Source organism: Maniola hyperantus, chromosome 26, assembly GCF_902806685.2.
Source record: "Maniola hyperantus chromosome 26, iAphHyp1.2, whole genome shotgun sequence".
Classification (NCBI taxonomy): domain Eukaryota; kingdom Metazoa; phylum Arthropoda; class Insecta; order Lepidoptera; family Nymphalidae; genus Maniola; species Maniola hyperantus.
The window spans coordinates 3,647,198-3,672,999 of NC_048561.1; the positions used below are offsets into that span (position 1 = coordinate 3,647,198).

Genomic DNA, 25,802 nt, shown 5'->3' on the forward strand with positions numbered 1-25,802 from the left:
ACTGTCATTTTTTGCTACATTTGTCACGCCTAAAATATACCTCATAATATATATTACCTTCGAGCAAGCACCTCGGAGTCCACAACAAAGGCCAGCAGACAGTTGGAGTCGATCCTGACCCCAGTAGAAAGGGCGAGGGTGTTGTTTCTGCAGAGTGCTCGGACTGAACTGTTTGGGAGGTTCGCTGCACGGAGTTGTTCTAGAAATTAGAATAAATAAATCTCTATATATAAAAATGAATCGCTGAATGTGTTGCTGATCGCAAATCTCGAGAACAGCTGAACCGATTTCGCTATTTCTTTTTTATAATATTCCTTGAAGTACCTACGGGGATGGTTCTTACAGAGAGAATTTTTTTTTTTAAATCCTGAAAAAGAATCGACTGTTCTGTATTAAGTTCGCCGGGGCAGCTAGTATGTAAATAAAAATATTTTTTATTCAATTAAACTTTTACAAGTATTTTTGAATCGTCAGATGCGAACACCACTGGTTCGGAATGTCTTTCCTACCGAGAAGAACCAGCAAGAAACTCGGCGGCGGTTGCTCTTTATGGATTTGATATACAATATTATGCTATGTATAAGAAAAGTATTTGCAGTCCTGCGCGTTGCTGGAACGAGCTGCAGGTCAAATTCACGCTCTTTTATCATTAGAAAGAAAAAATAGTCGTAAAAGCTTCGATGTGTGTGTGTGTGTGTATGTGTTTGTGTATAATGCACTTACCGTCTATTCTATCACTCTCCAGCTCGAGGAAAGCCACGTGGTTCTCCGGCTGTGCCAGACAGGACAGCGTGCCGTTGTTGCCGTAGAACATGTTTGTGTGGTTGTACGCGCACGTGACTGGAATTAATATACATAAGTATTATAGCCCAAGGGTAGTAGGTAAGGTAAGGTAGAGTTGAGACCCGTGTGCTAATCTTGTCCGTTCCTAAGGCACGTCAATATCGCGATCTAAGCTTAGACAGCGCCATCTAGGCCCTAACTCGGCCTCAATGTAGAACTATATATTATTTAGTCATTATCAACTCTGTATGTTGGCAGAGAATTTGAAAGGTTCTATCTTCAAACACTGGCACTCAGTACACCAGGATAGAAACAAAAATTAGATCCAATTTATTTTGTACACGTGCGACGTATGGTAAGTACGTAGGTACAGCACGCGGCCGAAAGTAATGTACATTATAACCTTTAGAAACAGAAAGCAAATTTGTAGAGTACCTACTGTCACTGTCGTTGAGACTGACAAAACGTAAAATAGGTATGAGTGACAGAGACAATGCTCTACAAAGCCTCTAATCTATATTTATCTATATATAAAAGGAAAAGGTGACTGACTGACTGACTGACTGATCTATCAACGCACAGCTCAAACTACTGGACGGATCGGGCTGAAATTTGGCATGCAGATAGCTATTATGACGTAAGCATCCGCTAAGAAAGGATTTTTGAAAATTCAACCCCTAAGGGGTGAAACAGGGGTTTGAAATTTGTGTAGTCCACGCGGACGAAGTCGCGAGCATAAGCTAGTATTATATAAAAGGAAAAGGTGACTGACTGACTGACTGACTGATCTATCAACGCACAGCTCAAACTACTGGACGGATCGCGCTGAAATTCGGCATGCAGATAGCTATTATGACGTAAGCGTCCGCTAAGAAAGGATTTTTCAAAATTCAACCCCTAAAGGGGTAAAAAAGGGGTTTGAAGTTTGTATGAAAGTCTGTCAGTTTTGAAGTCAGAATCGCGAAATTTGTAGTTAATATTTTTGAAATTAGCAGTATGACATATTTTATTAAGCTCATGTTAAAATCTCATTGTTAAAGAACAACCCTAAGGGTGTAGAATAGGGGTTTAAAATTTGTTTTGGTACTCCACGCGGACGAAAAATAGTAGAGCTAGTAAAGTAATAATCCTCTCTAGTAAAGTATGTTATAATATTATTTCACTTACAGTTATTGTCACCCCCCACTACTGTTACGGAGGGTCGGCATACTGTGCACAGGCTTGTTGCGTTGAAACTCTGAAAAGTAAACAATGTGTAAGCGGTATGTAACTGATGGTACAGTTAAATCAGCCAATTTTTATCAAACAACAAGTCACGAGCGTAAGTTAGATAAAATAATATCCTATTTTAATTTCAAGATAGAATTTTATTATCAATGGTTAACAAATAAACTATTAATAAACTTAAATCTAAAAAAACAACATTTAATAGCCTCAACTGGTGACAGAAGGGCTGGCTCATTTTTTGCGCAGCGGATCAGCCTGGCTGTCCAGCGCGGAAATGCAGCCAGTATTCTTGGCACCATTCCACGCGGTCATGATTTATATAGTAATTAGATAAGGCTAGCTTTAAGTTTTATTACATTAAATTAAAACTAAAATAAATTAAATTAAATCTAAAACCTCATCGAGACATTGCAACAACACCGCAGCGAGGCATTGTACCCAAGATGCTGGCAGCATTACCCCTTTGGATGGCCAAACGAATTCTTTGACCAAGGTAGCTGCCAGCTCTCGGGTCCCCGGTTGACACGATAACTCTTTTCGCAATTTCTTCAAAAAGAGCTCGAGCCCGTGGGCCCCACGTCCCCAAGATCTCCACACCAAAAGGCACGAATACGAAGCTCCCATCGAGGTTTTCATATTTGCACCTTTTGGCCTGTTCGGCGCTGATGGCCGCTACACCCGCCATAGAGGAGGTCGCCTGAATGTGGGATGCAGCTAAAGTGTCTACACAAGTTGCATCCCAAACAAGCGATTAAATAATATGATATCCTATTTAAATAATTATGATTATAAATAATATCCGTCCCGGCACTCCCGGCTTTACTCACGTGTTTAGTCGACGTTAGCCCGACTAGTTTAGTTTAAGCCGTGGACAGATATTATTTAGAATGGAAATCACTCACGGTAGTTTAAACGCTAAAATTATGATTATGATCATAAAATGATTCTGTATACTCACGCTTTCACCGAGTGCATGCGAGTTGGCCATCGCGCCGGGCGCGCACGCGCTGTCGAAGAACTCGCCTACGGCTCGGGCGTAGTCGCACTCCGAGCGGCTGATCACGCTGCGTTCTTGAGCCGTGCGCACGAATGCCATATATGCTGCACAAAATTACAATGTTCACTTTACCGATCAATAGTAGGTACAGGTATAAGTCCCGTAAATTGCTGTCGCGCTGGAACCATGTCTCATTAACATCGAAATGACGTCATTTTGACGTCAGCCGAAATAAAAAATATACCATCAACTCGAAACACTAAAATGGCAGCCACGCGTATTAGCAATTTGCGGGACGTATACTTTGCAGTTTACAGAACAGGGACCAAATTATCGGTATTTTTTCGTAACGTTACCACAGTATCGATAAAGTAATGATACTTATAGATAGGTACCTTAAAGTTATCTAATACAAATTATTAATATCGGTAAAAGTGATAATACTTTAACGGTACTTACACCTATCTCTCTTTAACGATCAATGCCATGTACAAAGTAGCATTTTCGAACGACGCACATTTTTGTTACCTGTTCAAAGTAATATAACGAAATATTTTTGTTGTAGTCTTGGTATACCACTCCTGCTATATGACATTATAATCACCCCAAAACAAAAAGTATTTGAAAAGAAAATTAAAGCACGATGCTACAACATATCCTTGTATTGTCATCAGGGTTATGTTCGACTGGTCATCAAAAAGCTATCTAATTGTGTAGATTTTTGGAGTCAAGATAAAGTATGACTCACAGATGCCGCCAAACTCCGGGAAGCAAGCCCTCTTGCCGCGAAGGTTCTCGAAACGAGTGATGTCACTCTCAGCGGAGCTGGCTTTGACCAGCGCCACCACGCGCGAGTACGACGCGGGGTTGCTGCGGGAGTTCTGTATCAGCTTCACTGCCGAGAGCTGGTAGTGTCTGTAACGAGGTATCATGAATCATCCTGTAGAATACCTACTCAGATCACAGCCTAGAAAGATACTTCATACAGCCAGTTAGTTGACCAAGACAGCAGTGCAGGAGAATCGGCCCCATTATTAGTTGTTTTAAATTTTTGTATAGTCTAAGTCGTTTGTTTATATTAGAGTAGTTTATTCGCCCTAGTTTTATTTCTAAGCTGTGGATAGTGTAGTGGATTACATATTTGCCAACTTAAGTTGCCAGAGACAGTGGGACGACATTATTTGCAAAACGACATTTGACACTTTACTAGCAAACGCAAATTCTAAAAAAGACCGTGCTCGTCTTCTCGCTGTCTCTGCAAAAGAGTCCGGTTACTGGCTACATGCTCTTCCCTCTGCCAACCTGGGCACTCTGTTAGACCATACGACACTTTCTGTTTTGATTGGTCTTAGGCTTGGCGCCACAATAAACCAGCCTCACCGTTGCCACTGCGGTGACTGCGTTGACGCCTTCGGCCACCATGGGCTCTCCTGTTCGAGAAGCGCTGGTCGCTTCTCCCGCCATAGTACCCTTAACGACATCATCCGGAGGTCCCTTGCCACCGCCCATGTGCCAGCTGTACTAGAACCTATTGGTTTGGCACGTGGCGATGGCAAGAGACCTGATGGTATGACGCTCGTACCGTGGAAGATGGGCAGGTCGCTTGTTTGGGATGCAACTTGTGTAGACACTTTAGCTGCATCCCACATTCAGGCGACCTCCTCTATGGCGGGTGCAGCGGCCATCAGCGCCGAACAGGCCAAAAGGCGCAAATATGAAAACCTCGATGGGAGCTTCGTATTCGTGCCTTTTGGTGTGGAGACCTTGGGGCCGTGGGGCCCGGGGGCTCGAGCTCTTTTTGAAGAAATTGCGAAAAGAGTTATCGAGTCAACCGGGGACCCGAGAGCTGGCAGCTACCTTGGCCAAAGAATTAGTTTGGCCATCCAAAGGGGTAATGCTGCCAGCATCTTGGGTACAATGCCTCGCTGCGGTGGTCTCGATGAGGTTTTAGATTTAATGTAATTTATTTTAGTTTTAATTTAATATTGTTTTCTTTTTTTTTTAGATTTAAGTTTATTAATAGTTTATTTGTTTCTTAAATATATAAAAGGAAAAATTAAAAAAAAAAAAGAAAAAAAAAAAAGAAAAAAAAAAAAAAACTTAAGTTGTTAGATTTAAGTCCTATTTTTAACTTTTATTATGTTTTGCTTACTGTCCCAAAGAAAATAAAAATAAGACGTCTAGGCAGAGCAATGTTGCGGTGTCACAGAGGTGACACGACCGTCAGAAGTGGACAGAACATTAAGTATGATATGCTTAGTAGTGTGGATCACTCCTTCTGGTATGTATATACGTTTAGGACTGTAACATACGTGTAGGCTCTTTATGTACTGCATCCGATGACCGATCTGAATCTGAGAATTCTCGATCCCAAGTAGCCGTAGTACTATTATTGTATGAGGGGTTGGTTCAGATTTAATGATCTGGAATTTCTTTTTATGGCTTTGGAATTATTGTTACTCAGCTTTGCTACTCATTAAACTGTCATGATAGATCGAATTAAGTGGAAAGAAGAAATGAAAGCCTTTACCAAATATTTGGACACACCAGGGATGAAAATAAGTACTTAAACAATAATTAATCGTGTCCAACGCTTTGCCACTTTGATGATCTGAAAGGATCGTGATTCTTCATTATGTGTACTTCATAATATTCTGACTTCGAATTATCGGTCGATAGATATCATAAACAGTATTTTTAATTATAAAAATACCGTTTTTCTTTGTGATATAATTCTCTTTAAATTACCGGTATCTCGGTACTGATATATTTACTAAAACCGAACAATTTGTAGGGAAAAACACTCACTGTCTTGCAAGAAATCCATAGTTGGCCTTCGTGGCTATAAAATCAGCGGCATTATTCCTTATATCTGAAAGGCATTCAAAGGTGGTGGCCCTCATCTGGCAGGAGATCATTGGTTCGATGCCAAGTGTGAAGGCTGCGTTGCGTACCCACATGCACTTGGCATGCTCTTGAGAGTTGACGGTGCACCAACGATGGACAGGCAGACATGATGAGGAAGCGTCGATTGTGGTTAAATTACGGACTGGAAATAAAAAATAGATTAATCTTGACACGTAAAGAAACAAAAAAGCTTAATTAATTCTACGTAGTATTGTAACATTTTGCTTTTTAATTTGAATTTTTATGTTACTTTTATCATGTACACATACACATCGAAACATACCCAAACGAAACGATACCAGTACAAGTACCGATGCAGTTTGTGTTTTCGATTTCAATACCAATAACGTTTCTGATACCGGTATACCAATAATTTTATTGATACCCACAAAATTAACTACAACATTGTATGCAGTACGTATACAGATTTGATTGCCAAGATACTCTAAAAAAATAATTCAAATTTTAATCCCGATGCAGATACTTTACTCCAATATCTATAATACCGATACCACAACGTTACCAATACCGATAATGAAACTTACATGCTCGTGTGTATTCCAGCGGTGTTTGCAAAGTTTCCTGGAAAATGACGCGAGCGTTACTGCCTCCCACTAAAGCGGTATACAGGTTGGTTTGCCAAGAGTTGCCACCAGGGTCAACGCCGTTGGGCCACCAAGCTGGTAGGTTGGTTTGGATTTCTGCGGCTCTTGAACTGTAAAAGTAATTACTGTATTATTTCAGGGTTCCGTACCTGCAGGGTGCCAACGGGACCCTATTACTAAGGCTCAGCGGTCCATCCATCAGTAAGATAAAGTCGACGATACCTCATTTGACAAATTAGTGAGGTTACGAAGTAAAAATAAGTTTAGGAAACAGAAAGGCCACCTCATTTTTTGCAAAAAGGATCAGCGTGATTGGCCAGCGTGAAAATGCAGCCAGCATTTTTCTACACGAGCATGGTTTGTACAGCCATTAGATAAGACTAGGTTTAAGTTTTATTATAACATTTTCATATTAAATAAAAGTTTAAATAATTGTTATACTGATCGCTGCCAAAATAACCCATATCAATACTCACGCAGACGCTACAATCGCGCTCCAGGGTTGTTTGACGAAGGAACAAGGCGCAGTTGTCGATGCCAGCAACTCCGAAGTGAGAACCCTCAAAGAATTGTCTTCACATAGCAGCGCGAAAGATGTCGCTACGTCAGGATTGCGCATCTGTGGAAGTTGCAACAAATCATCACTATCATCATCATCGTCAATTGATCGACGTCCACATCTGGGCATAGGTGTTTTGTAGGGATTTTCACACGCCACAGTTCTGCACCGCTACCATCCAGCGGCTCTATGCGACTCGTTTGATGTCGTCTGTCCATCTAGTAGGGTGTCTTCTAACACTACATCTTCCAGTGTGAGGTCGCCATTCCAGCTCCTGGAATCTATCTGTTTTTCGCACTATACACTATACTGCCTATTACCATTTCAGCTTCGCAATTCGTTCGAAACAAAGTAACCGACATTGCTCAACGGGCTGGTTGTAATCAGAAGTGGTAAAGGGTGGGACACACACTTTGAAGAACCGATGGGGTCACAACTCACAAGTGCAGCGTTGGCAGACTCACCACACACACATTAAACAGCGCTGTATTCAGTGGTGCAAGACCGTGATGTGTGGAAGTCCCTACAAGAGACCTATGTATCCAGCTATGGACGTCGATATTCGATAGAACAGAACAGAATATATAATAGTACTACGTAAGGATACGCAGTAAATATGCCCCTAAAAATAAATCGTATAGCAAAAATATCGGTACCAGTACCGATATATTAAAATAAAATTATCGTCACTGTACCAATTAACAACTCACATTGAAGAACTCCCGGACGTGTTGCCAAGCGACGTACGCGACTGTGCCATTGTTGTTGCTGCGCAGACACTCCAGGGCTTGGATGTGCCTGTTGTTGTTGTTGACACCAGCAACAGTGACGCCCATATCGATAGTGTATCGTGAACACGTGGAATTGACGCCGCAGAGGGAGCATAGCGCGGGGAAACGGTTTTCTGTTGAAAAAAATTTAATTCAACTGGGTACGAAAAAATATCTAGATTCTCCAATACCGACATAAAATACACTTAAGTATATTGGTATTTTTATCGATAAGTACTTATTTTCATCTTTGTGTAATGATGACTACAAATGCTGATACTTATCGCTTTGAGTTATGTATCTACCTGGTATTATATCTTGTAAACATTACGAAGATCTTTTACTATACCTACCATTCGAGTGATTTGGTTGCATTTTGGTTGGTGTAACTAAACAATACCTATTTTCAGTACTTATGAAAAAGTGACTTTGACTTATGATTGTGGCAAAGAATTTCTAAGTACTACTTCGATGTATTCCTATGTCGATGGATTGTGGTTACGATTTTCATGTCAAGGTCTGTCTCTTAACAAAATATTTTGAGGGCCCCTTAAATATAAAGTGATAGTTTTTTGCAGTTTATCTTTATATGCCAAAATTCCAGAAGCAAGTTAAATAAGATCAAAAATAAGATAAAACTCATACAGTTGTATTTTAAAAAGTGAAGACAAAGTACGCATGTATATGTGTGTGACACTTACGAACGTGTTTCAACCATCGATGTGTTTCAACCCTAAGATTTACGGCGGCTACGCGCTCGTCCGATCCGAGTCCGTGAAAATATTATGTTCCTATTTGTTTTGTATGGTAGCTTATGAGTTATAACACATGTCGTCGATATTTTTGTATCCGTATTTTCACGGATAGGGATCGGATGAGTGCGTGATCGTTTTTAATCTTCTTGTCCTTAAATTTTAACAGAAAGTAACTTATAGGTACTATGACCGTGTGGAAGTCCCTACAAGAGACCTATGTCCAGCTGTGGACCTCTATCGGTTAATGATGATGATGATGAACTTGTACGGGAGCGGTGTGCAGGCTCGACCATGCCAAAGGGAGATCTCCCACCGTGCGGTTGGTCGTGCTCGGTAGCGCCAGCTGGGCCGAAGGTTGTATCTTGAAACTTCTTTATATAGTCCAGCTATGTGATTCTCTAAAGAACGGTTCAACGTTGCCAACATCGATGCGGTCTGCGACGTAACATCGTACAGATCGACCAGGCCAGCAACGGTTGTAAATTTGTGATTCTGTAGTGGCTTTAAGCTCATCGGTGATCTTATGGTTGAGACGGGCTCTACGATGTTATCTCGGATGAGCCAGTGATGTCATCCTATTTTTATTTTCATACCGATAAAAAGTTACGATTACGAAATATGGCATTAATAGTGGGTTTAAAATTCATTTCTGATTACCTTTGCTATTTTTATACAATGTTAAAGCAATAAATGCAAAATACTATGAGAAATTATCATTATTTAAAAAAATCTTGGACATAGGCAGGTGACCTTTGCCTTTGTTTTGCATCATTAAAAAAAAGTTGCTTCCCGCCGTGCAAGATGTCAGCCAGCACAAAATTAAAAATGGTATTGGTAAATTAATGATCACCTACACCCTAGAAAAACGATTACTCGACAAAAAACTCTAGTCTTAAAACAAACTGCACGTAATAAATCAAGTGGTTAGTGGAGCACTTATAATTCCTTTACTGCCATGGTGACTTCATAGGTCGTCACAACAACTCAACAAATAGTGCGTAAACTTCGTCTTTGTACGTCGTTTTATCGTGTTTTGTTTTAAAATACAAGTGAGTATTAAATTAAACTTAATTTACTCCGATATCAGTGGTTTTAAACTTGTGTCAGACTTCCTATCAAACTGTTCTTTCGGTGCTGACCAACGATTTAATAATAAATTTCAGTGCCTCGCAATATTGCTCCATCCACTGCTCAACTTGAAAAATTGTTCAAATTTATGGAGTAAAACCATGGTCAGCAACTGGGCACGCTCGCACTGCCCTTGCTAGAGACCGTAGTGACCAAGCATCACCAAGAAGTTGGACAATATTGGATGAATACAAATGGCTGCATCAAAACATGGCAACAATAGCAAACGGTATGTAAATATTATTTTCAAAGACACAATCTACCTACTTTCTAAGCAGAGTATAAATGTTAGTACCTACCTAGTGTTAAATGTTGTCATACAATACAGTATTGGAAAGATAAAAAAGATGATGCAAAAGTTATTGCTAGAAGAAAGAACAGGCAGTGGTATGGATGAAAATATAGCAGTAGCAGAGCTAAATAACCTTGAGCAAATACCTAATAATTGTTTCTCTTATGGGTGGAGAAAGTTTTGCAACAGGATAGGAAGATTTTGAATTGTCTGTTATCTATGTTATCTCTATAAATGAATATTTAAATCCTGTTGGAACTCTGCTTTTCTGAGATAAGAAGTTGTCTATGTCAATTTCCGGGATGCAAGCTACCTCTGTACCAAATTACAAATAAATGCATAAATGGGTTAAATAGATGGCCCTTTAAGAATCCTGTGGGAACTCTTTGATTTTCTGGGATAAAAAGTATCTAGCTTATGTCCGTCCTTGGGATGTAAGCTAATATTCTGCACATTTCATCAAAATTGGTTTAATTTTTGGACCGTGAAAAGCTAGCAGACAGATAGACACACTTTCGCATTTAAAGTTTAAGTAGGTATTAGGTATGGCTAGTATGGGTACGTAATTAATATGGAAAATTATTTAAAATAATAATATATAGTACTATTTTTTTTCTTATTTCAGAATGATATATAAATGATGAAAGTTTACCACACTTAGAGAGTTATTTGGAGCCTGCGGTGTGTATAATATTATTGTATATTATATCCGTACCATTATATAAATGCGAAAGTGTGTTTGTTTGTTGGTTTGTTAGTTTGTTGGTTTGTCCTTCAATCACGTCGCAACGGTGCAACGGATTGACGTGATTTTTTGCATGGGTATAGATAAAGACTTGGAGAGTGACATAGGCTCTTTTATCCCGGAAAATCAAAGAGTTCCCGTGGGATTTTGAAAAACGTAAATCCACGCGGACGAAGTCGCGGGCATCAGCTAGTCTATACTAGCTTTTATACTTATGTATAAAAGAAAAAGTTGACTGACTGATCTATCAAAGCACAGCTCAAACTACTGAACGGATCGGCCTGAAATTTGGCATGCAGATAGCTATTATGACGTAGACATCCACTAAGAAAGGATTTTTGAAAATTCAGCCCCTAAGGGGGTGAAATATTGGTTTGAAATTTGTGTAGTCCACGCGGCCGAAGTCGCAAGCATAAGCTAGTATAAAATATACCTACGGATTTTTTTTGACTAGTTAATTATTTCAACTCTTTCATAATATCTCAACTGTGGCTGTTGCAGGCGAAGAACTCACAAGGGAGATTCATCATCATCATCATCATGATCAACCCATCGCCGGCTCACCACAGAGTACGTACGGGTCTCCTCTCAGAGTGAGAAGGGTTTTGGCCATAGTCTACCACGCTGGCCATGTGCGGATTGGTACACTTCACACACCTTTGACAACATTATGGGGAACTCTCAGGCATGCAGGTTTCATCACGATCTTTTCCTTCACCGTTAAAGCAAGTAATATTTTATTACTTAAAAAGCACATAACTCCGAAAAGTTCTCGTGAGCTGTGATAGACTTGTGGTTAGGACGTCCACCTTCTAATCGGAGGTCGGGGGTTCGATTCCGGGCACGCACCTCTAAATTTTCGGAGTTTTGTGCTTTTTACCCAATATCACTTGCTTTAACGGTGAAGAAGAAGATCGTGAGGAAACCTGCATGCCTGAGAGTTCTCCATAATATTCTCAAAGGTGTGCGAGTCTACCAATTTGCACATAGCCAGCGTGGTAGATTATAGCCAAACCCCTTATCACTCTAAGAGGAGACCCGTGCTCTGCAGTGAGCCGGCTATGGGTTGATCACGATGATCATGAATTCTTCTCAAGCAGTGGAAGACACTCAAATTCCTGAGCCTCTAGCAGTTGCGAAGCTTTTAAATCCTGTGGGAAATATTTCATTTTTTTCTACCAAAAGTCTATAACAAAACCTGTCTGTTTTTCTATGGTAAAAAAAATGTAAACTAAGTTTATATTGCACTTTTATTATCTTTTCCACACAAATATTAAAAACAAATGAACGAGTAATGCAATAAAATATATTATAATTTACTATTGAAAAACACTAACACACACACGGTATAAGATATAAAATGTATATAACATTAAAATATATGTAAATAGGTAAGATTAAGATAAGGAATAAATAAAGGCTTTTAAATTGAGAATTATCTAAATCTACTCTTTTATTTATTATTGCATCTGTCTTGCACGCCACGAACGATTAGCAAGGAGTTCTTGGCACCTTTGTCCTTCTTCTAAGCCCTCTGCTCTGCTTTGACGAGGATTCCTTTGCAGCATACTCATTATCCTATGTTCTTCTCGGATTATGTCATTTGGCAATGACAACGCTGGTAATGTTGTAGTATGTTGCGTAAAACGTGCATGCAACATGCTAAGTATAATGAATCTTCTGGCCACCATCCCTGGGCCATAATCGCTATGAACTAGAAGGCATCTAAATCTTCGTTTTAAACTCCAAATAATACATACACCACTACACGACTAGCTCTTGATGTAGGGGAGCAAATCCCTTTCTAACATTGCCACAAGTTCCTCCGTGATACTAAATATTCTACATAATGCGTCTGTCGAGAGCAGACGAAGACCACGTATTTGACAACCTTTTGCACGCCTTTTTATTTTGTATTCCTCTTGTTTAGCTTCTTCTAATAAGAAAAATGTAGTTGAGCTAAGCGAGCAGCCATCTGAAGTGAAAAACGATAAATAGTTAACTCAGATATTTTTTTATCATTTAATAATTATACTTACTATAGAAAATAACAAAATAAAACTCACATTTTCATCTTTCTTTTAAAGTTTTTCTATGTTTACAACGAAATTTAACTCGTGCATCGATGGTGCATCGTAGAGAAAAGCTACACCGGAGACGCTTTTCCGTTTGACACATAGAATCGAAGGCGAGGGCGTACGATGTAGTCGAAGGCGAGCAATTAGAATAGCAAATTCCATACATAAATGTCAAAAACCCGTTTCCTACATCGATCACACTCGCTCGTGAAGCGCTAGTGTCGCAAAGGTGAGTCGAACGCGATTAATAGAATAACAAATGTGCTACATCATAGGAAACATCCGATGTGCGACCGATGTAAATATTATTTTACCTTAGAGAATCACACTGCAGCAGCTATGTGATTCTCTAAAGAACGGTTCAACGTTGCCAACATCGATGCGGTCTGCGACGTAACATCGTACAGATCGACCAGGCCAGCAACGGTTGTAAATTTGTGATTCTGTAGTGGCTTTAAGCTCATCGGTGATCTTATGGTTGAGACGGGCTCTACGATGTTATCTCGGATGAGCCAGTGATGTCATCCTATTTTTATTTTCATACCGATAAAAAGTTACGATTACGAAATATGGCATTAATAGTGGGTTTAAAATTCATTTCTGATTACCTTTGCTATTTTTATACAATGTTAAAGCAATAAATGCAAAATACTATGAGAAATTATCATTATTTAAAAAAATCTTGGACATAGGCAGGTGACCTTTGCCTTTGTTTTGCATCATTAAAAAAAAAGTTGCTTCCCGCCGTGCAAGATGTCAGCCAGCACAAAATTAAAAATGGTATTGGTAAATTAATGATCACCTACACCCTAGAAAAACGATTACTCGACAAAAAACTCTAGTCTTAAAACAAACTGCACGTAATAAATCAAGTGGTTAGTGGAGCACTTATAATTCCTTTACTGCCATGGTGACTTCATAGGTCGTCACAACAACTCAACAAATAGTGCGTAAACTTCGTCTTTGTACGTCGTTTTATCGTGTTTTGTTTTAAAATACAAGTGAGTATTAAATTAAACTTAATTTACTCCGATATCAGTGGTTTTAAACTTGTGTCAGACTTCCTATCAAACTGTTCTTTCGGTGCTGACCAACGATTTAATAATAAATTTCAGTGCCTCGCAATATTGCTCCATCCACTGCTCAACTTGAAAAATTGTTCAAATTTATGGAGTAAAACCATGGTCAGCAACTGGGCACGCTCGCACTGCCCTTGCTAGAGACCGTAGTGACCAAGCATCACCAAGAAGTTGGACAATATTGGATGAATACAAATGGCTGCATCAAAACATGGCAACAATAGCAAACGGTATGTAAATATTATTTTCAAAGACACAATCTACCTACTTTCTAAGCAGAGTATAAATGTTAGTACCTACCTAGTGTTAAATGTTGTCATACAATACAGTATTGGAAAGATAAAAAAGATGATGCAAAAGTTATTGCTAGAAGAAAGAACAGGCAGTGGTATGGATGAAAATATAGCAGTAGCAGAGCTAAATAACCTTGAGCAAATACCTAATAATTGTTTCTCTTATGGGTGGAGAAAGTTTTGCAACAGGATAGGAAGATTTTGAATTGTCTGTTATCTATGTTATCTCTATAAATGAATATTTAAATCCTGTTGGAACTCTGCTTTTCTGAGATAAGAAGTTGTCTATGTCAATTTCCGGGATGCAAGCTACCTCTGTACCAAATTACAAATAAATGCATAAATGGGTTAAATAGATGGCCCTTTAAGAATCCTGTGGGAACTCTTTGATTTTCTGGGATAAAAAGTATCTAGCTTATGTCCGTCCTTGGGATGTAAGCTAATATTCTGCACATTTCATCAAAATTGGTTTAATTTTTGGACCGTGAAAAGCTAGCAGACAGATAGACACACTTTCGCATTTAAAGTTTAAGTAGGTATTAGGTATGGCTAGTATGGGTACGTAATTAATATGGAAAATTATTTAAAATAATAATATATAGTACTATTTTTTTTCTTATTTCAGAATGATATATAAATGATGAAAGTTTACCACACTTAGAGAGTTATTTGGAGCCTGCGGTGTGTATAATATTATTGTATATTATATCCGTACCATTATATAAATGCGAAAGTGTGTTTGTTTGTTGGTTTGTTAGTTTGTTGGTTTGTCCTTCAATCACGTCGCAACGGTGCAACGGATTGACGTGATTTTTTGCATGGGTATAGATAAAGACTTGGAGAGTGACATAGGCTCTTTTTATCCCGGAAAATCAAAGAGTTCCCGTGGGATTTTGAAAAACGTAAATCCACGCGGACGAAGTCGCGGGCATCAGCTAGTCTATACTAGCTTTTATACTTATGTATAAAAGAAAAAGTTGACTGACTGATCTATCAAAGCACAGCTCAAACTACTGAACGGATCGGCCTGAAATTTGGCATGCAGATAGCTATTATGACGTAGACATCCACTAAGAAAGGATTTTTGAAAATTCAGCCCCTAAGGGGGTGAAATATTGGTTTGAAATTTGTGTAGTCCACGCGGCCGAAGTCGCAAGCATAAGCTAGTATAAAATATACCTACGGATTTTTTTTGACTAGTTAATTATTTCAACTCTTTCATAATATCTCAACTGTGGCTGTTGCAGGCGAAGAACTCACAAGGGAGATTCATCATCATCATCATCATGATCAACCCATCGCCGGCTCACCACAGAGTACGTACGGGTCTCCTCTCAGAGTGAGAAGGGTTTTGGCCATAGTCTACCACGCTGGCCATGTGCGGATTGGTACACTTCACACACCTTTGACAACATTATGGGGAACTCTCAGGCATGCAGGTTTCATCACGATCTTTTCCTTCACCGTTAAAGCAAGTAATATTTTATTACTTAAAAAGCACATAACTCCGAAAAGTTCTCGTGAGCTGTGATAGACTTGTGGTTAGGACGTCCACCTTCTAATCGGAGGTCGGGGGTTCGATTCCGGGCACGCACCTCTAAATTTTCGGAGTTTTGTGCTTTTTACCCAATATCACTTGCTTTAACGGTGAAGAAGAAGATCGTGAGGAAACCTGCATGCCTGAGAGTTCTCCATAATATTCTCAAAGGTGTGCGAGTCTACCAATTTGCACATAGCCAGCGTGGTAGATTATAGCCAAACCCCTTATCACTCTAAGAGGAGACCCGTGCTCTGCAGTGAGCCGGCTATGGGTTGATCACGATGATCATGAATTCTTCTCAAGCAGTGGAAGACACTCAAATTCCTGAGCCTCTAGCAGTTGCGAAGCTTTTAAATCCTGTGGGAAATATTTCATTTTTTTCTACCAAAAGTCTATAACAAAACCTGTCTGTTTTTCTATGGTAAAAAAAATGTAAACTAAGTTTATATTGCACTTTTATTATCTTTTCCACACAAATATTAAAAACAAATGAACGAGTAATGCAATAAAATATATTATAATTTACTATTGAAAAACACTAACACACACACGGTATAAGATATAAAATGTATATAACATTAAAATATATGTAAATAGGTAAGATTAAGATAAGGAATAAATAAAGGCTTTTAAATTGAGAATTATCTAAATCTACTCTTTTATTTATTATTGCATCTGTCTTGCACGCCACGAACGATTAGCAAGGAGTTCTTGGCACCTTTGTCCTTCTTCTAAGCCCTCTGCTCTGCTTTGACGAGGATTCCTTTGCAGCATACTCATTATCCTATGTTCTTCTCGGATTATGTCATTTGGCAATGACAACGCTGGTAATGTTGTAGTATGTTGCGTAAAACGTGCATGCAACATGCTAAGTATAATGAATCTTCTGGCCACCATCCCTGGGCCATAATCGCTATGAACTAGAAGGCATCTAAATCTTCGTTTTAAACTCCAAATAATACATACACCACTACACGACTAGCTCTTGATGTAGGGGAGCAAATCCCTTTCTAACATTGCCACAAGTTCCTCCGTGATACTAAATATTCTACATAATGCGTCTGTCGAGAGCAGACGAAGACCACGTATTTGACAACCTTTTGCACGCCTTTTTATTTTGTATTCCTCTTGTTTAGCTTCTTCTAATAAGAAAAATGTAGTTGAGCTAAGCGAGCAGCCATCTGAAGTGAAAAACGATAAATAGTTAACTCAGATATTTTTTTATCATTTAATAATTATACTTACTATAGAAAATAACAAAATAAAACTCACATTTTCATCTTTCTTTTAAAGTTTTTCTATGTTTACAACGAAATTTAACTCGTGCATCGATGGTGCATCGTAGAGAAAAGCTACACCGGAGACGCTTTTCCGTTTGACACATAGAATCGAAGGCGAGGGCGTACGATGTAGTCGAAGGCGAGCAATTAGAATAGCAAATTCCATACATAAATGTCAAAAACCCGTTTCCTACATCGATCACACTCGCTCGTGAAGCGCTAGTGTCGCAAAGGTGAGTCGAACGCGATTAATAGAATAACAAATGTGCTACATCATAGGAAACATCCGATGTGCGACCGATGTAAATATTATTTTACCTTAGAGAATCACACTGCAGATTACAGAAAACTCCGTTAGTGTGAGTACTGTCGGCGGTACATGTGTTCGGTAGTACGTCATGAAATGTTATCGATTAAATAGCGCCATCTAGTTGCATCTGTGGCGACCGCCACAAACTTACTAAGATCAGCGTCAACAGAGACGTTAGCGCTCCAAGGCCCAGGGCGGCAGGCACTACCGAAGAACTTGGAAAGGGTTTCCACCTCCAACTCCTCGGCAGTTCTGCCAGTGGTGGTCGCTCCTGGGCAGCGGTCGGTGCGAGCAGCCTAAGCAAAGCCAGGGAAAAAACTTCTATTACTAAAGTCCAGTGGCCCTACCGCGGTTGTTTGACAGCTACAATGTCACGATTGCAGTCATCGCTGATTGGTTAATGCTCGCTCACTATTGGCTACAATGCATTGTTGCAACAAGAATGGCACAAATTCAGCCAATCAGAACAATTGAGATTGTAATAATGATTGATGCAGGTTTTAGACAATCGTCCTACAGGACAATTTATAATATGCAGTTCCATCCAAACTACCATAGAACTCATAGAAGTAGAAAAAAACCGGCCAAGTGAGAGTCAGGCTCGCGCAACGAGTGTTCCGTACTACACTTACATACAGTAACATTTTGCACGATAATTCAAAAACTATGATGTATAAAAATAAATAAAACCTGTTTTAGAATGCACTAGTGAAGACCTTTCATATGATACCCCACTTGATCTAACTTAGAAAATTGAAAATACTAATTATTAGTTCATGACCACAATTTAATTGTTTTTGTGTGATGTAACCACAAATTCACGGTTTTCAGATTTTTCCCCGAATGTCTGCTATAAGACCTACTTGCCTGCCAAATTTCATGATTCTAGGTCAACGGGAAGCATCCTGTAGGTTTCTTGACAGACAGACAGACAACAAAGTGATCCTATAAGGGTTCCGTTTTTCCTTTTGAAGTACGGAACACTAAAAACAAAATTCATAATTTAAAAATTCTTACTACTTACTACACTTGAAAAGCACCTAACAATAGACTTACAGCTCGCTCCAAAGTCTTCAGAACTCGTGGAGACCAACGCAGCTCGGTCTGGTCTAAGCCAGGGTGACAGTATCTTCCTCCTCGCAGACCGTCCAGTCCTCCAGTGTGGCTCGCTGGCACCACTGCCACGGCTTCAAAGGCGAACGGCTCTAGAATTGACCAATACAATTATGGCAAATGGTTATTGGTATTGGTTTGTGTTTAGGTAGTATAACAATAACGCTAAGTTTTTGCTAGCGTTCTGGTTACACATGTATAGATTTGTCGTGATTTGATATAAGTATCAAGCCCCAATTATGCGTATATGTGCAAAATTTAACGAAATATCAAAAAAGATACCTGGCATCGACATATTTCATGACTCAGCTACTGCATTCAAAAAAAAGCTCTAATCATTTTACGGTGGGTTCATCTCCTAAGTTGTTCAGTAAAGCCAGTTGTTTTTCGAGATTTTCAGCTAGCAATACAAGCCACTCTCGCGCCGGACATGGGCTAATCTGATTGGTAGATTGGACCGCAATATTCGCATCACACGTCATTAGTGATGCATTAACTGTCCGTTGCAAGTCACCGTGCGTCACGGTCGTACATATATACAGAGCGTCTCCCCACGCCGTGCGTGAGAAATACAACTACAAAACCATCGAATCCCACGTTTTACCCCACCGGTGGACAATTGTGCTGTGCCGTGCCCATCCCTTTGTGTGCTGGTGATTTTTGGACGTTCCAAATCGAGCGGTAAGTGGTAGTTTTGTAAGTTGTAGATTTTGGAAAACTCTGAGCAACTGAACACCCTTTTCCTAATTTTTGATAATTATTATTGGTCCTTCGATAGCTCTCCAACATTTCTGGCCTTCGAGCCGGATTAAGTTATATATTTTCATAAAAAACCAGTGATAACATTGAAATAACCTTGAAAGTTCTAAATATTTATCTTATTTATTCTATTATTTACGTAAAATATATTTATTTCTATTCTAAAATATTAATAATTATATGTATTTTACGTATATTTCACTAGTTAATCAATAATTCGTAATTATTATTGCTAGAAACAACCATAAGATTCTTTTGTGTGCGAGGTGTCGGACCGGTAAATAACAAACATGGCCGAACCCACTCAGACAGAGAAACTTGAATTAAAGTTGAAAACATTGCATTTTAAACGAGATTACCTATTCACGAAAGCACAAAAATTATATGATTATTCGAAAAATATTAGAGATGATTCGAATAAGATGCAAAGCTTTCTAGCTCAGTTCTCGGAATTAGATAGTGTTCGAACTAAATTCGAAAATACGATTATGGAAATTATGGAAGTTGATATGCAATTAAAGCCTGGTATTAAGTTAACTACGTCGCAATTAGATGCCTTTGAAAGTTTATATGAGAGTTGTAGTTTGCTTGCGCGTAAATATCAAGCGAAACAAAAAGGCGGTATGTCAGAAAAAAGTGAATTAACGAAACCGTCGCTTCCAAAGTTAACATTATTCGAGTTTGATGGCGAATTAGAGAATTGGACAACATTTTATGATACTTTTCATTCGCTCGTACATAGCCGAGACTTTACAGAAATCGATAAATTTCATTATTTGCTTTCGTGTGTAAAAGGCAATGCACTTAACCTCGTTAAGAAGCTACCTATCACCGCCGCTAATTACCCACTAGTGTGGCAAAGCTTGTTGGAAAAATATCAGGACAATAGGGCGCTTGCGGATAGGTATCTCGACAAAATGTTAAATTTCACTCCTTTGCATAAGGATACAAGTGCGAATCTTACTTTATTTGTGGAAACGTTTGATCATTCGCTAAAAGCGATTCAAGCGCTTCGAATTGAAAACTTAGATGATTATTTAATGTGTCATTTAGCTTTGCGTGGCCTTGATCCTCATACAAAAAAGTTATTTGAAGAAAGTAGGGATCAGAAATCTATTCCGAAATTCGGCGAATTGATTGACTTTGTTAATAAACAAATTAAAGTTCTGGATCACGTGTTTCCCAGTACTTCTGCTAATACAAATACGCAGTCTAAAGCCAAACCAAGTTATAACAAAGGCAATCAAAACTCGAATTCGCGACAAACGTCAAAATCGGTTCTGACTACCTCCCGGATTAATAAGTCCGAAGATAATAAAAATAGGTTAGTCTGCCCGCATTGCAATTTGGGGCACATGATATATAGGTGTGACGTTTTTAGGAAGTTGCCAGTCGAGGAGCGAATTGACCGTGTCAAGGCTTTAAGACTATGTGTAAATTGCCTAAAAAAGCACGACCAGATCTGTACTAGTTATATGACCTGTGGGGTATGTACTGGTCATCACCATTACCTACTGCACAAAGACCAGGGTAGCGCGGTCTCTGTGGGCACCTCGGCCGTGCCGTCAACCCCACCCGCGCAGCCCAGCTCATCGTATGGGCAGCAAGCGCTCGTGTCGTCGTCTCACTCCGTGAGTGACTCGGTGCCAGCGCAAGATGCGCTACTACAAAACCATCGAATCCCACGTTTTACCCCACCGGTGGACAATTGTGCTGTGCCGTGCCCATCCCTTTGTGTGCTGGTGATTTTTGGACGTTCCAAATCGAGCGGTAAGTGGTAGTTTTGTAAGTTGTAGATTTTGGAAAACTCTGAGCAACTGAACACCCTTTTCCTAATTTTTGATAATTATTATTGGTCCTTCGATAGCTCTCCAACATAAGTAACTTAGTTATTTGTTTAGTTAAGTAGTTAGTTAAGTTCTTTTTATTTGTCAAGATATTTTGCAAATGCTGTGTACACATTTTATAGATACATTTATCAGCCTGTGTTTGTTTATAAGTGTCGTAGTTTGTGTTAAATTAATGTATTGTGTGTGTTCCTAATAAATAAATAAATAAATAAATAAGTAATATTATGTACTTAAACACTTATTATACTCTCACCTGCAGTCCTAGACACGTCTCGGATAGAAGCTACCACCCGATAGTCGTTTGGCTGCTGGTGGGAGAGGAGGACCATTTCTTCCTCGGAGAAAAGGGCAACATCTGCTTGCCCTCGGCTCATAGCCAAAGCGCAGTCGATCCTAGAAATATGTTAAATTAGCATTTACTTATACATGATATATTACTTCGTATAATTATATATAGGTTGAATTCTCCGTGTTTGTCACTAACCTGGTGCTGACCCTTCTGCACACGGCTGGACTGCCATCTCGTTCAACATTTTGACACAGCTCTTCGTTAGGCAGGATACACACTCCGACTGAAAATGTTTCAATTACATTCAAATCTGGTTTTTTAAATGAATGCTAGTGCACGCGAGGTAAAATAATATAAAAATGCAAAAAAAAGTATTGAAAATTAAGATGAATAATTAATTTTAAAAAAAATTGGTATTGATAATGGGAATTAAAAAAAACCGACCAAGTGCGAGCCAGGCTCGCGCATCGAGGGTTCCGTACTAAAGTCGTATTTTTTCGACATTTTGTACGATAATTCAAAAACTATGATGCATAAAAATAAATAAAAATCTGTTTTAGAATGCACTAGTGCAATGCACCTTTCATTTGATACCCCACTTGATATAGTTATCTTACTTCGAAAATTGAAAATACTAATTATTAGTTCATGATGAAAATTTAGTTTTTTTTGTGTGATGTAACCACATATTCGCGGTTTTCAGATTTCACTATCACAGCCATTAGAGCAGTGATATTAGGTAGTTAACAATAGTTAATATCAAATAATAATAATAATAATATGTATTTGTAGGTATATGAGCTATTGCATGAGTCATATGGCTCGCCCTGAATCAGGAATGTTTATCAGAGACAAAACAACTGATAGCAACAGCGTTGGTCATATGATGGTTATAGGATTTACGATAAACATAATACTTATTATATTTTTACTATAAGTAGGTAAGTATAGTATACGGCGATAGCCTTAGTGGTTTAGGTTTTTAAAGAACCCATGGGAACTTTTTGATCTTCCGGGATAAAAAGTAGCCTATATCCTTCCCCGCGATTTAAGGTTACTATGTACCAAATTTCATCAAAATCGGTTAAACTTTTGGGCCGTGAACAGCTAGCAGACAGACTGACAGACACACTTTTGCATTTATAATATTAGTATGGAGGATAATCAGTAGGTACTCTTATTATAAATATAAATGCGAAAGTATGTTTGTTTGTTGGTTTCTTGGTTTGTTGGTTTGTCCTTCAATCATGTCGCAACGGAGCAACGGATTGACGTGATTTTTTATATGGGTATAGTCAAAGACCAGGAGATATCCCGGAAAATCAAAGAGTTCCCACGGGATTTTTAAAAAACCTATTTTTTTTTCTTTTTCTATTCAGATACAAGTTAGCCATTGACTGCAATCTCACCCGATGGTCAGTAACGATGCAGTCTAAGATGGGAGCGGGCTAACCTAACCTTTGGTTTCTACACGGCATCGTACCGGAACGCTAAACTGCTTGGCGGCACGGCTTTGCCGATAGGGTCGTAACTAGCCACGGCCGGGGCCTCCCACCAGACCAGACCAGAAATTTAGAAATTATAAAATTCCAAACCCTGCCAGGAATCGAACCCGGGACCTCCCACTAATAAGACCACAGCGCTTACCTAGCGCTAGGGAGGTCGTCAAATTCCGTCAAAAAAAAATTCCACGCAGACGAAATCGCAGGCATCAGCTAGTAATTAAATAAATAAAATATGGCTATGGAAAGATATTTGTAGCGCTATTGAATCACTTTTATAATAATTCAGGTCGTGCCGGTGCGGTGGTGATATAATTATTTACTATCGAACCGAACAGCAATAATGTGATAGCGTTCCGAGAATCGTGATGACACGAGCTCCTTGATTCACATACCCACCATAGAATCTATAATCTAAATATATAAAAGGAAAAGGTGACTGAGTGACTGACTGACTGACTGACCGACTGACTGATCTATCAACGCACAGCTCAAACTACTGGACGGATCAGGCTGAAATTTGGCATACAGATAGCTATTATGATGTAGGCATCCGCTAAGAAAGGATTTTTGAAAATTCAACCTCTAAGGGGGTGAAATAGGGGTTTAAAATTTGTGTAGTCCGCGCGGACGAAGTCGCGAGCATAAGCTAGTAATATATAAAAGGAAAAGCTGACTGATTGACTGATCTATCAACGCATAGCTCAAACTACTGGACGGATCGGGCTGAAAGGCATGCACATAGATATTATTATGATGTAAACATCCGCTAAGAAAGGATTTTTGAAAATTCAACCCCTTAAGGGGTAATACAGGGATTTGAAATTTGTGTAGTCGACGCGGACGAAGTCGCGGACATCAGCTATTTTATTTTGTAAAATCGCGAATTTGGAAAACGGATTATTTGGTGAAATAATTATAAATTATTTTAACATTCAGCACATTTGCAAAAAATATTTTTGTTAATAGAATATTTAACCCACTTAGGGGTGGAATTTCAAAAATCCTTTCTTAGTGGATACCTACTCTTTACAAGGACCACACCCTCCAAATTTCATGTCTCTAGGACTAGCGGTTTAGTCTGTGCCATTGATGTATCTGTGCGTTGATATTTAAGTCAGTCAGTCAGTCAGTCAGGACTTTGAATTTTATATATAGTATATTATTTCTACGGCTATATTCACGTATCCAGTCGACGTTAGCCCGACTAGTTTCGAAGTCGCGTTTAAGACATGAGTCTTGCGACGCGTGCGCAAACTGACCCCCTTGATAAAGGACCCCGGATGGGTTCGAAACTAGTCGGGCTAACATCGACTGGATACGTGAGTATAGCCGTAGAAATATACTACAATATATAATGGAAATTACTTTGAATTTTATATAATATACAGATTAAAAGCTATGTCACACTGATAACTTAGCTGGCCTCAATCTAAATATATAAAACGAAAAGGTGACTGACTGACTGACTGACTTACTGATCTATCAACGAACAGCTCAAACTACCAGACGGATCGGGCTGAAATTTAGCATGCAGATAGCTATTATGACGTATGCATCCGCTAAGAAAGGATTTTTAGAAATTCAACCCGTAAGGAGGTGAAATAGGGGGTTGAAATTTGTGTAGTCCACGCGGACGAAGTCGCGAGCATAAGCTAGTTATACCTAAATTTTCCTCTACCTCAGTAATTGACCTTATCACACGACATTGATATGACAAATACATTGCATAACACCAAACTTACTGTCCTGGGCGTTGCTCAAACCAATCAGCAAAACAGTAACTAAAATTCCTTTGAACCCCATTGTTGCACTATTTTACACACTTATTGCACTAAATCGGGACAAACTCCCGTGACCACACCCTTAACCGACCACGATGTAGTCAGAAGCGTTCGGTACACTGGCCGTTATAAAAATGTTGTATTTGAATTATAGGGATACGACTTAGGCTAAAAATCGATTTGATTAGGAGTCGATTTTAGATAAAATGTTATATCGATTTGTAAATAATTATACACTATATCGATTTTGTACAAGTACTATTTCATTAATTTGTCGACTAGCTACGTCGTAGCTCGTCTACGCGAGAGAAAATACAGTCAATTCTTCCAGAATATATTTTTAAATTGTGATAAAGGAAATTAAATAAAACATGTTTTTAATGACTATAAGTACTAATACATAATTTAGAATTTACTAGCTGATGCCCGCGACTTCGTCCGCGTGGAATTTTTAAGTTAAATCCCGTGGGAACTCTTTGATTTTCCGGGATAAAAAGTAGCCTATGTCACTCTCCAGGTCTTTATTTATACCCATGCAAAAAATCACGTCAATCCGTTGCACCGTTGCGACGTGATTGAAAGACAAACCAACAAACACACTTTCGCATTTATAATAAGGGTACTGATTAAATCTAGCCACCCCGGCTTCGCACGGATAGCCTAATTTTCAAAATAGGTTCACTAATTCCAGAGATTACCCCGTACAAGTAAACGTACAAACTTTATCTCTGTATAATATTAGTATGGACTAGCTTATGCTTGCGACTTCGTCCGCGTGGGCTACACAAATTTCAAACCTTTATTTCACCTCCTTAGGGGTTGAATTTTCAAAAATCCTTTCTTAGCGGATGTCTACTTCATAATAGCTATCTGCATGCCAAATTTCAGCCCGATCCGTCCAGTAGTTTGAGCTGTGCGTTGATAGATCAGTCAGTCAGCCAATCAGTCACCTTTTCCTTGTATAATTTTAGATTAACTGGTTACGATGAAATGTAGTTGCTAACCAGGCGGATTGGGAATACAATCCTACCACGAAGCGCAAATGTTTGTGGCACTTAATCGATTAATTAATAATAAATCGATTGATTTACCACATCCCTAAAATGGTGCTAGCCGTGCAATCTTATCAACAATTTCAAAATTCAGTGTAAAGGTGT

At 39.0% G+C, this 25,802-nt stretch overlaps 1 protein-coding gene and 2 long non-coding RNA genes across 3 annotated transcripts in view; 2 read left to right on the forward strand and 1 right to left on the reverse strand.

The window, feature by feature from the left end:
• LOC117994444 (transferrin-like) overlaps window positions 1-24,797 on the reverse strand; it is a 27,742-nt gene extending 2,945 nt beyond the window's left edge. The window contains exons 1-14 of the mRNA XM_034982357.2: window positions 24,607-24,797; window positions 21,555-21,642; window positions 21,324-21,463; window positions 18,405-18,553; window positions 17,500-17,644; window positions 7,789-7,982; window positions 6,996-7,138; window positions 6,460-6,629; window positions 5,816-6,056; window positions 3,756-3,922; window positions 2,969-3,111; window positions 1,951-2,020; window positions 724-840; window positions 58-199 (exon numbers count right to left, since the gene is read on the reverse strand). Coding sequence (XP_034838248.1) covers window positions 58-199; window positions 724-840; window positions 1,951-2,020; window positions 2,969-3,111; window positions 3,756-3,922; window positions 5,816-6,056; window positions 6,460-6,629; window positions 6,996-7,138; window positions 7,789-7,982; window positions 17,500-17,644; window positions 18,405-18,553; window positions 21,324-21,463; window positions 21,555-21,642; window positions 24,607-24,667 — 1,970 coding nt within the window. The 5' untranslated portion in view covers window positions 24,668-24,797. The remainder of the gene's footprint in view (window positions 1-57; window positions 200-723; window positions 841-1,950; window positions 2,021-2,968; window positions 3,112-3,755; window positions 3,923-5,815; window positions 6,057-6,459; window positions 6,630-6,995; window positions 7,139-7,788; window positions 7,983-17,499; window positions 17,645-18,404; window positions 18,554-21,323; window positions 21,464-21,554; window positions 21,643-24,606) is intronic.
• Window positions 9,400-12,226, forward strand: LOC138404204 (uncharacterized). Its single transcript, XR_011238224.1, has 4 exons — window positions 9,400-9,652; window positions 9,767-9,960; window positions 10,649-10,704; window positions 11,270-12,226. It is a non-coding gene; the product is annotated as an uncharacterized lncRNA (long non-coding RNA).
• Window positions 13,277-16,422, forward strand: LOC138404224 (uncharacterized). The gene is made up of 4 exons (XR_011238245.1): window positions 13,277-13,847; window positions 13,962-14,155; window positions 14,844-14,899; window positions 15,466-16,422. It is a non-coding gene; the product is annotated as an uncharacterized lncRNA (long non-coding RNA).
• Window positions 24,798-25,802: the final 1,005 nt, after the last annotated feature.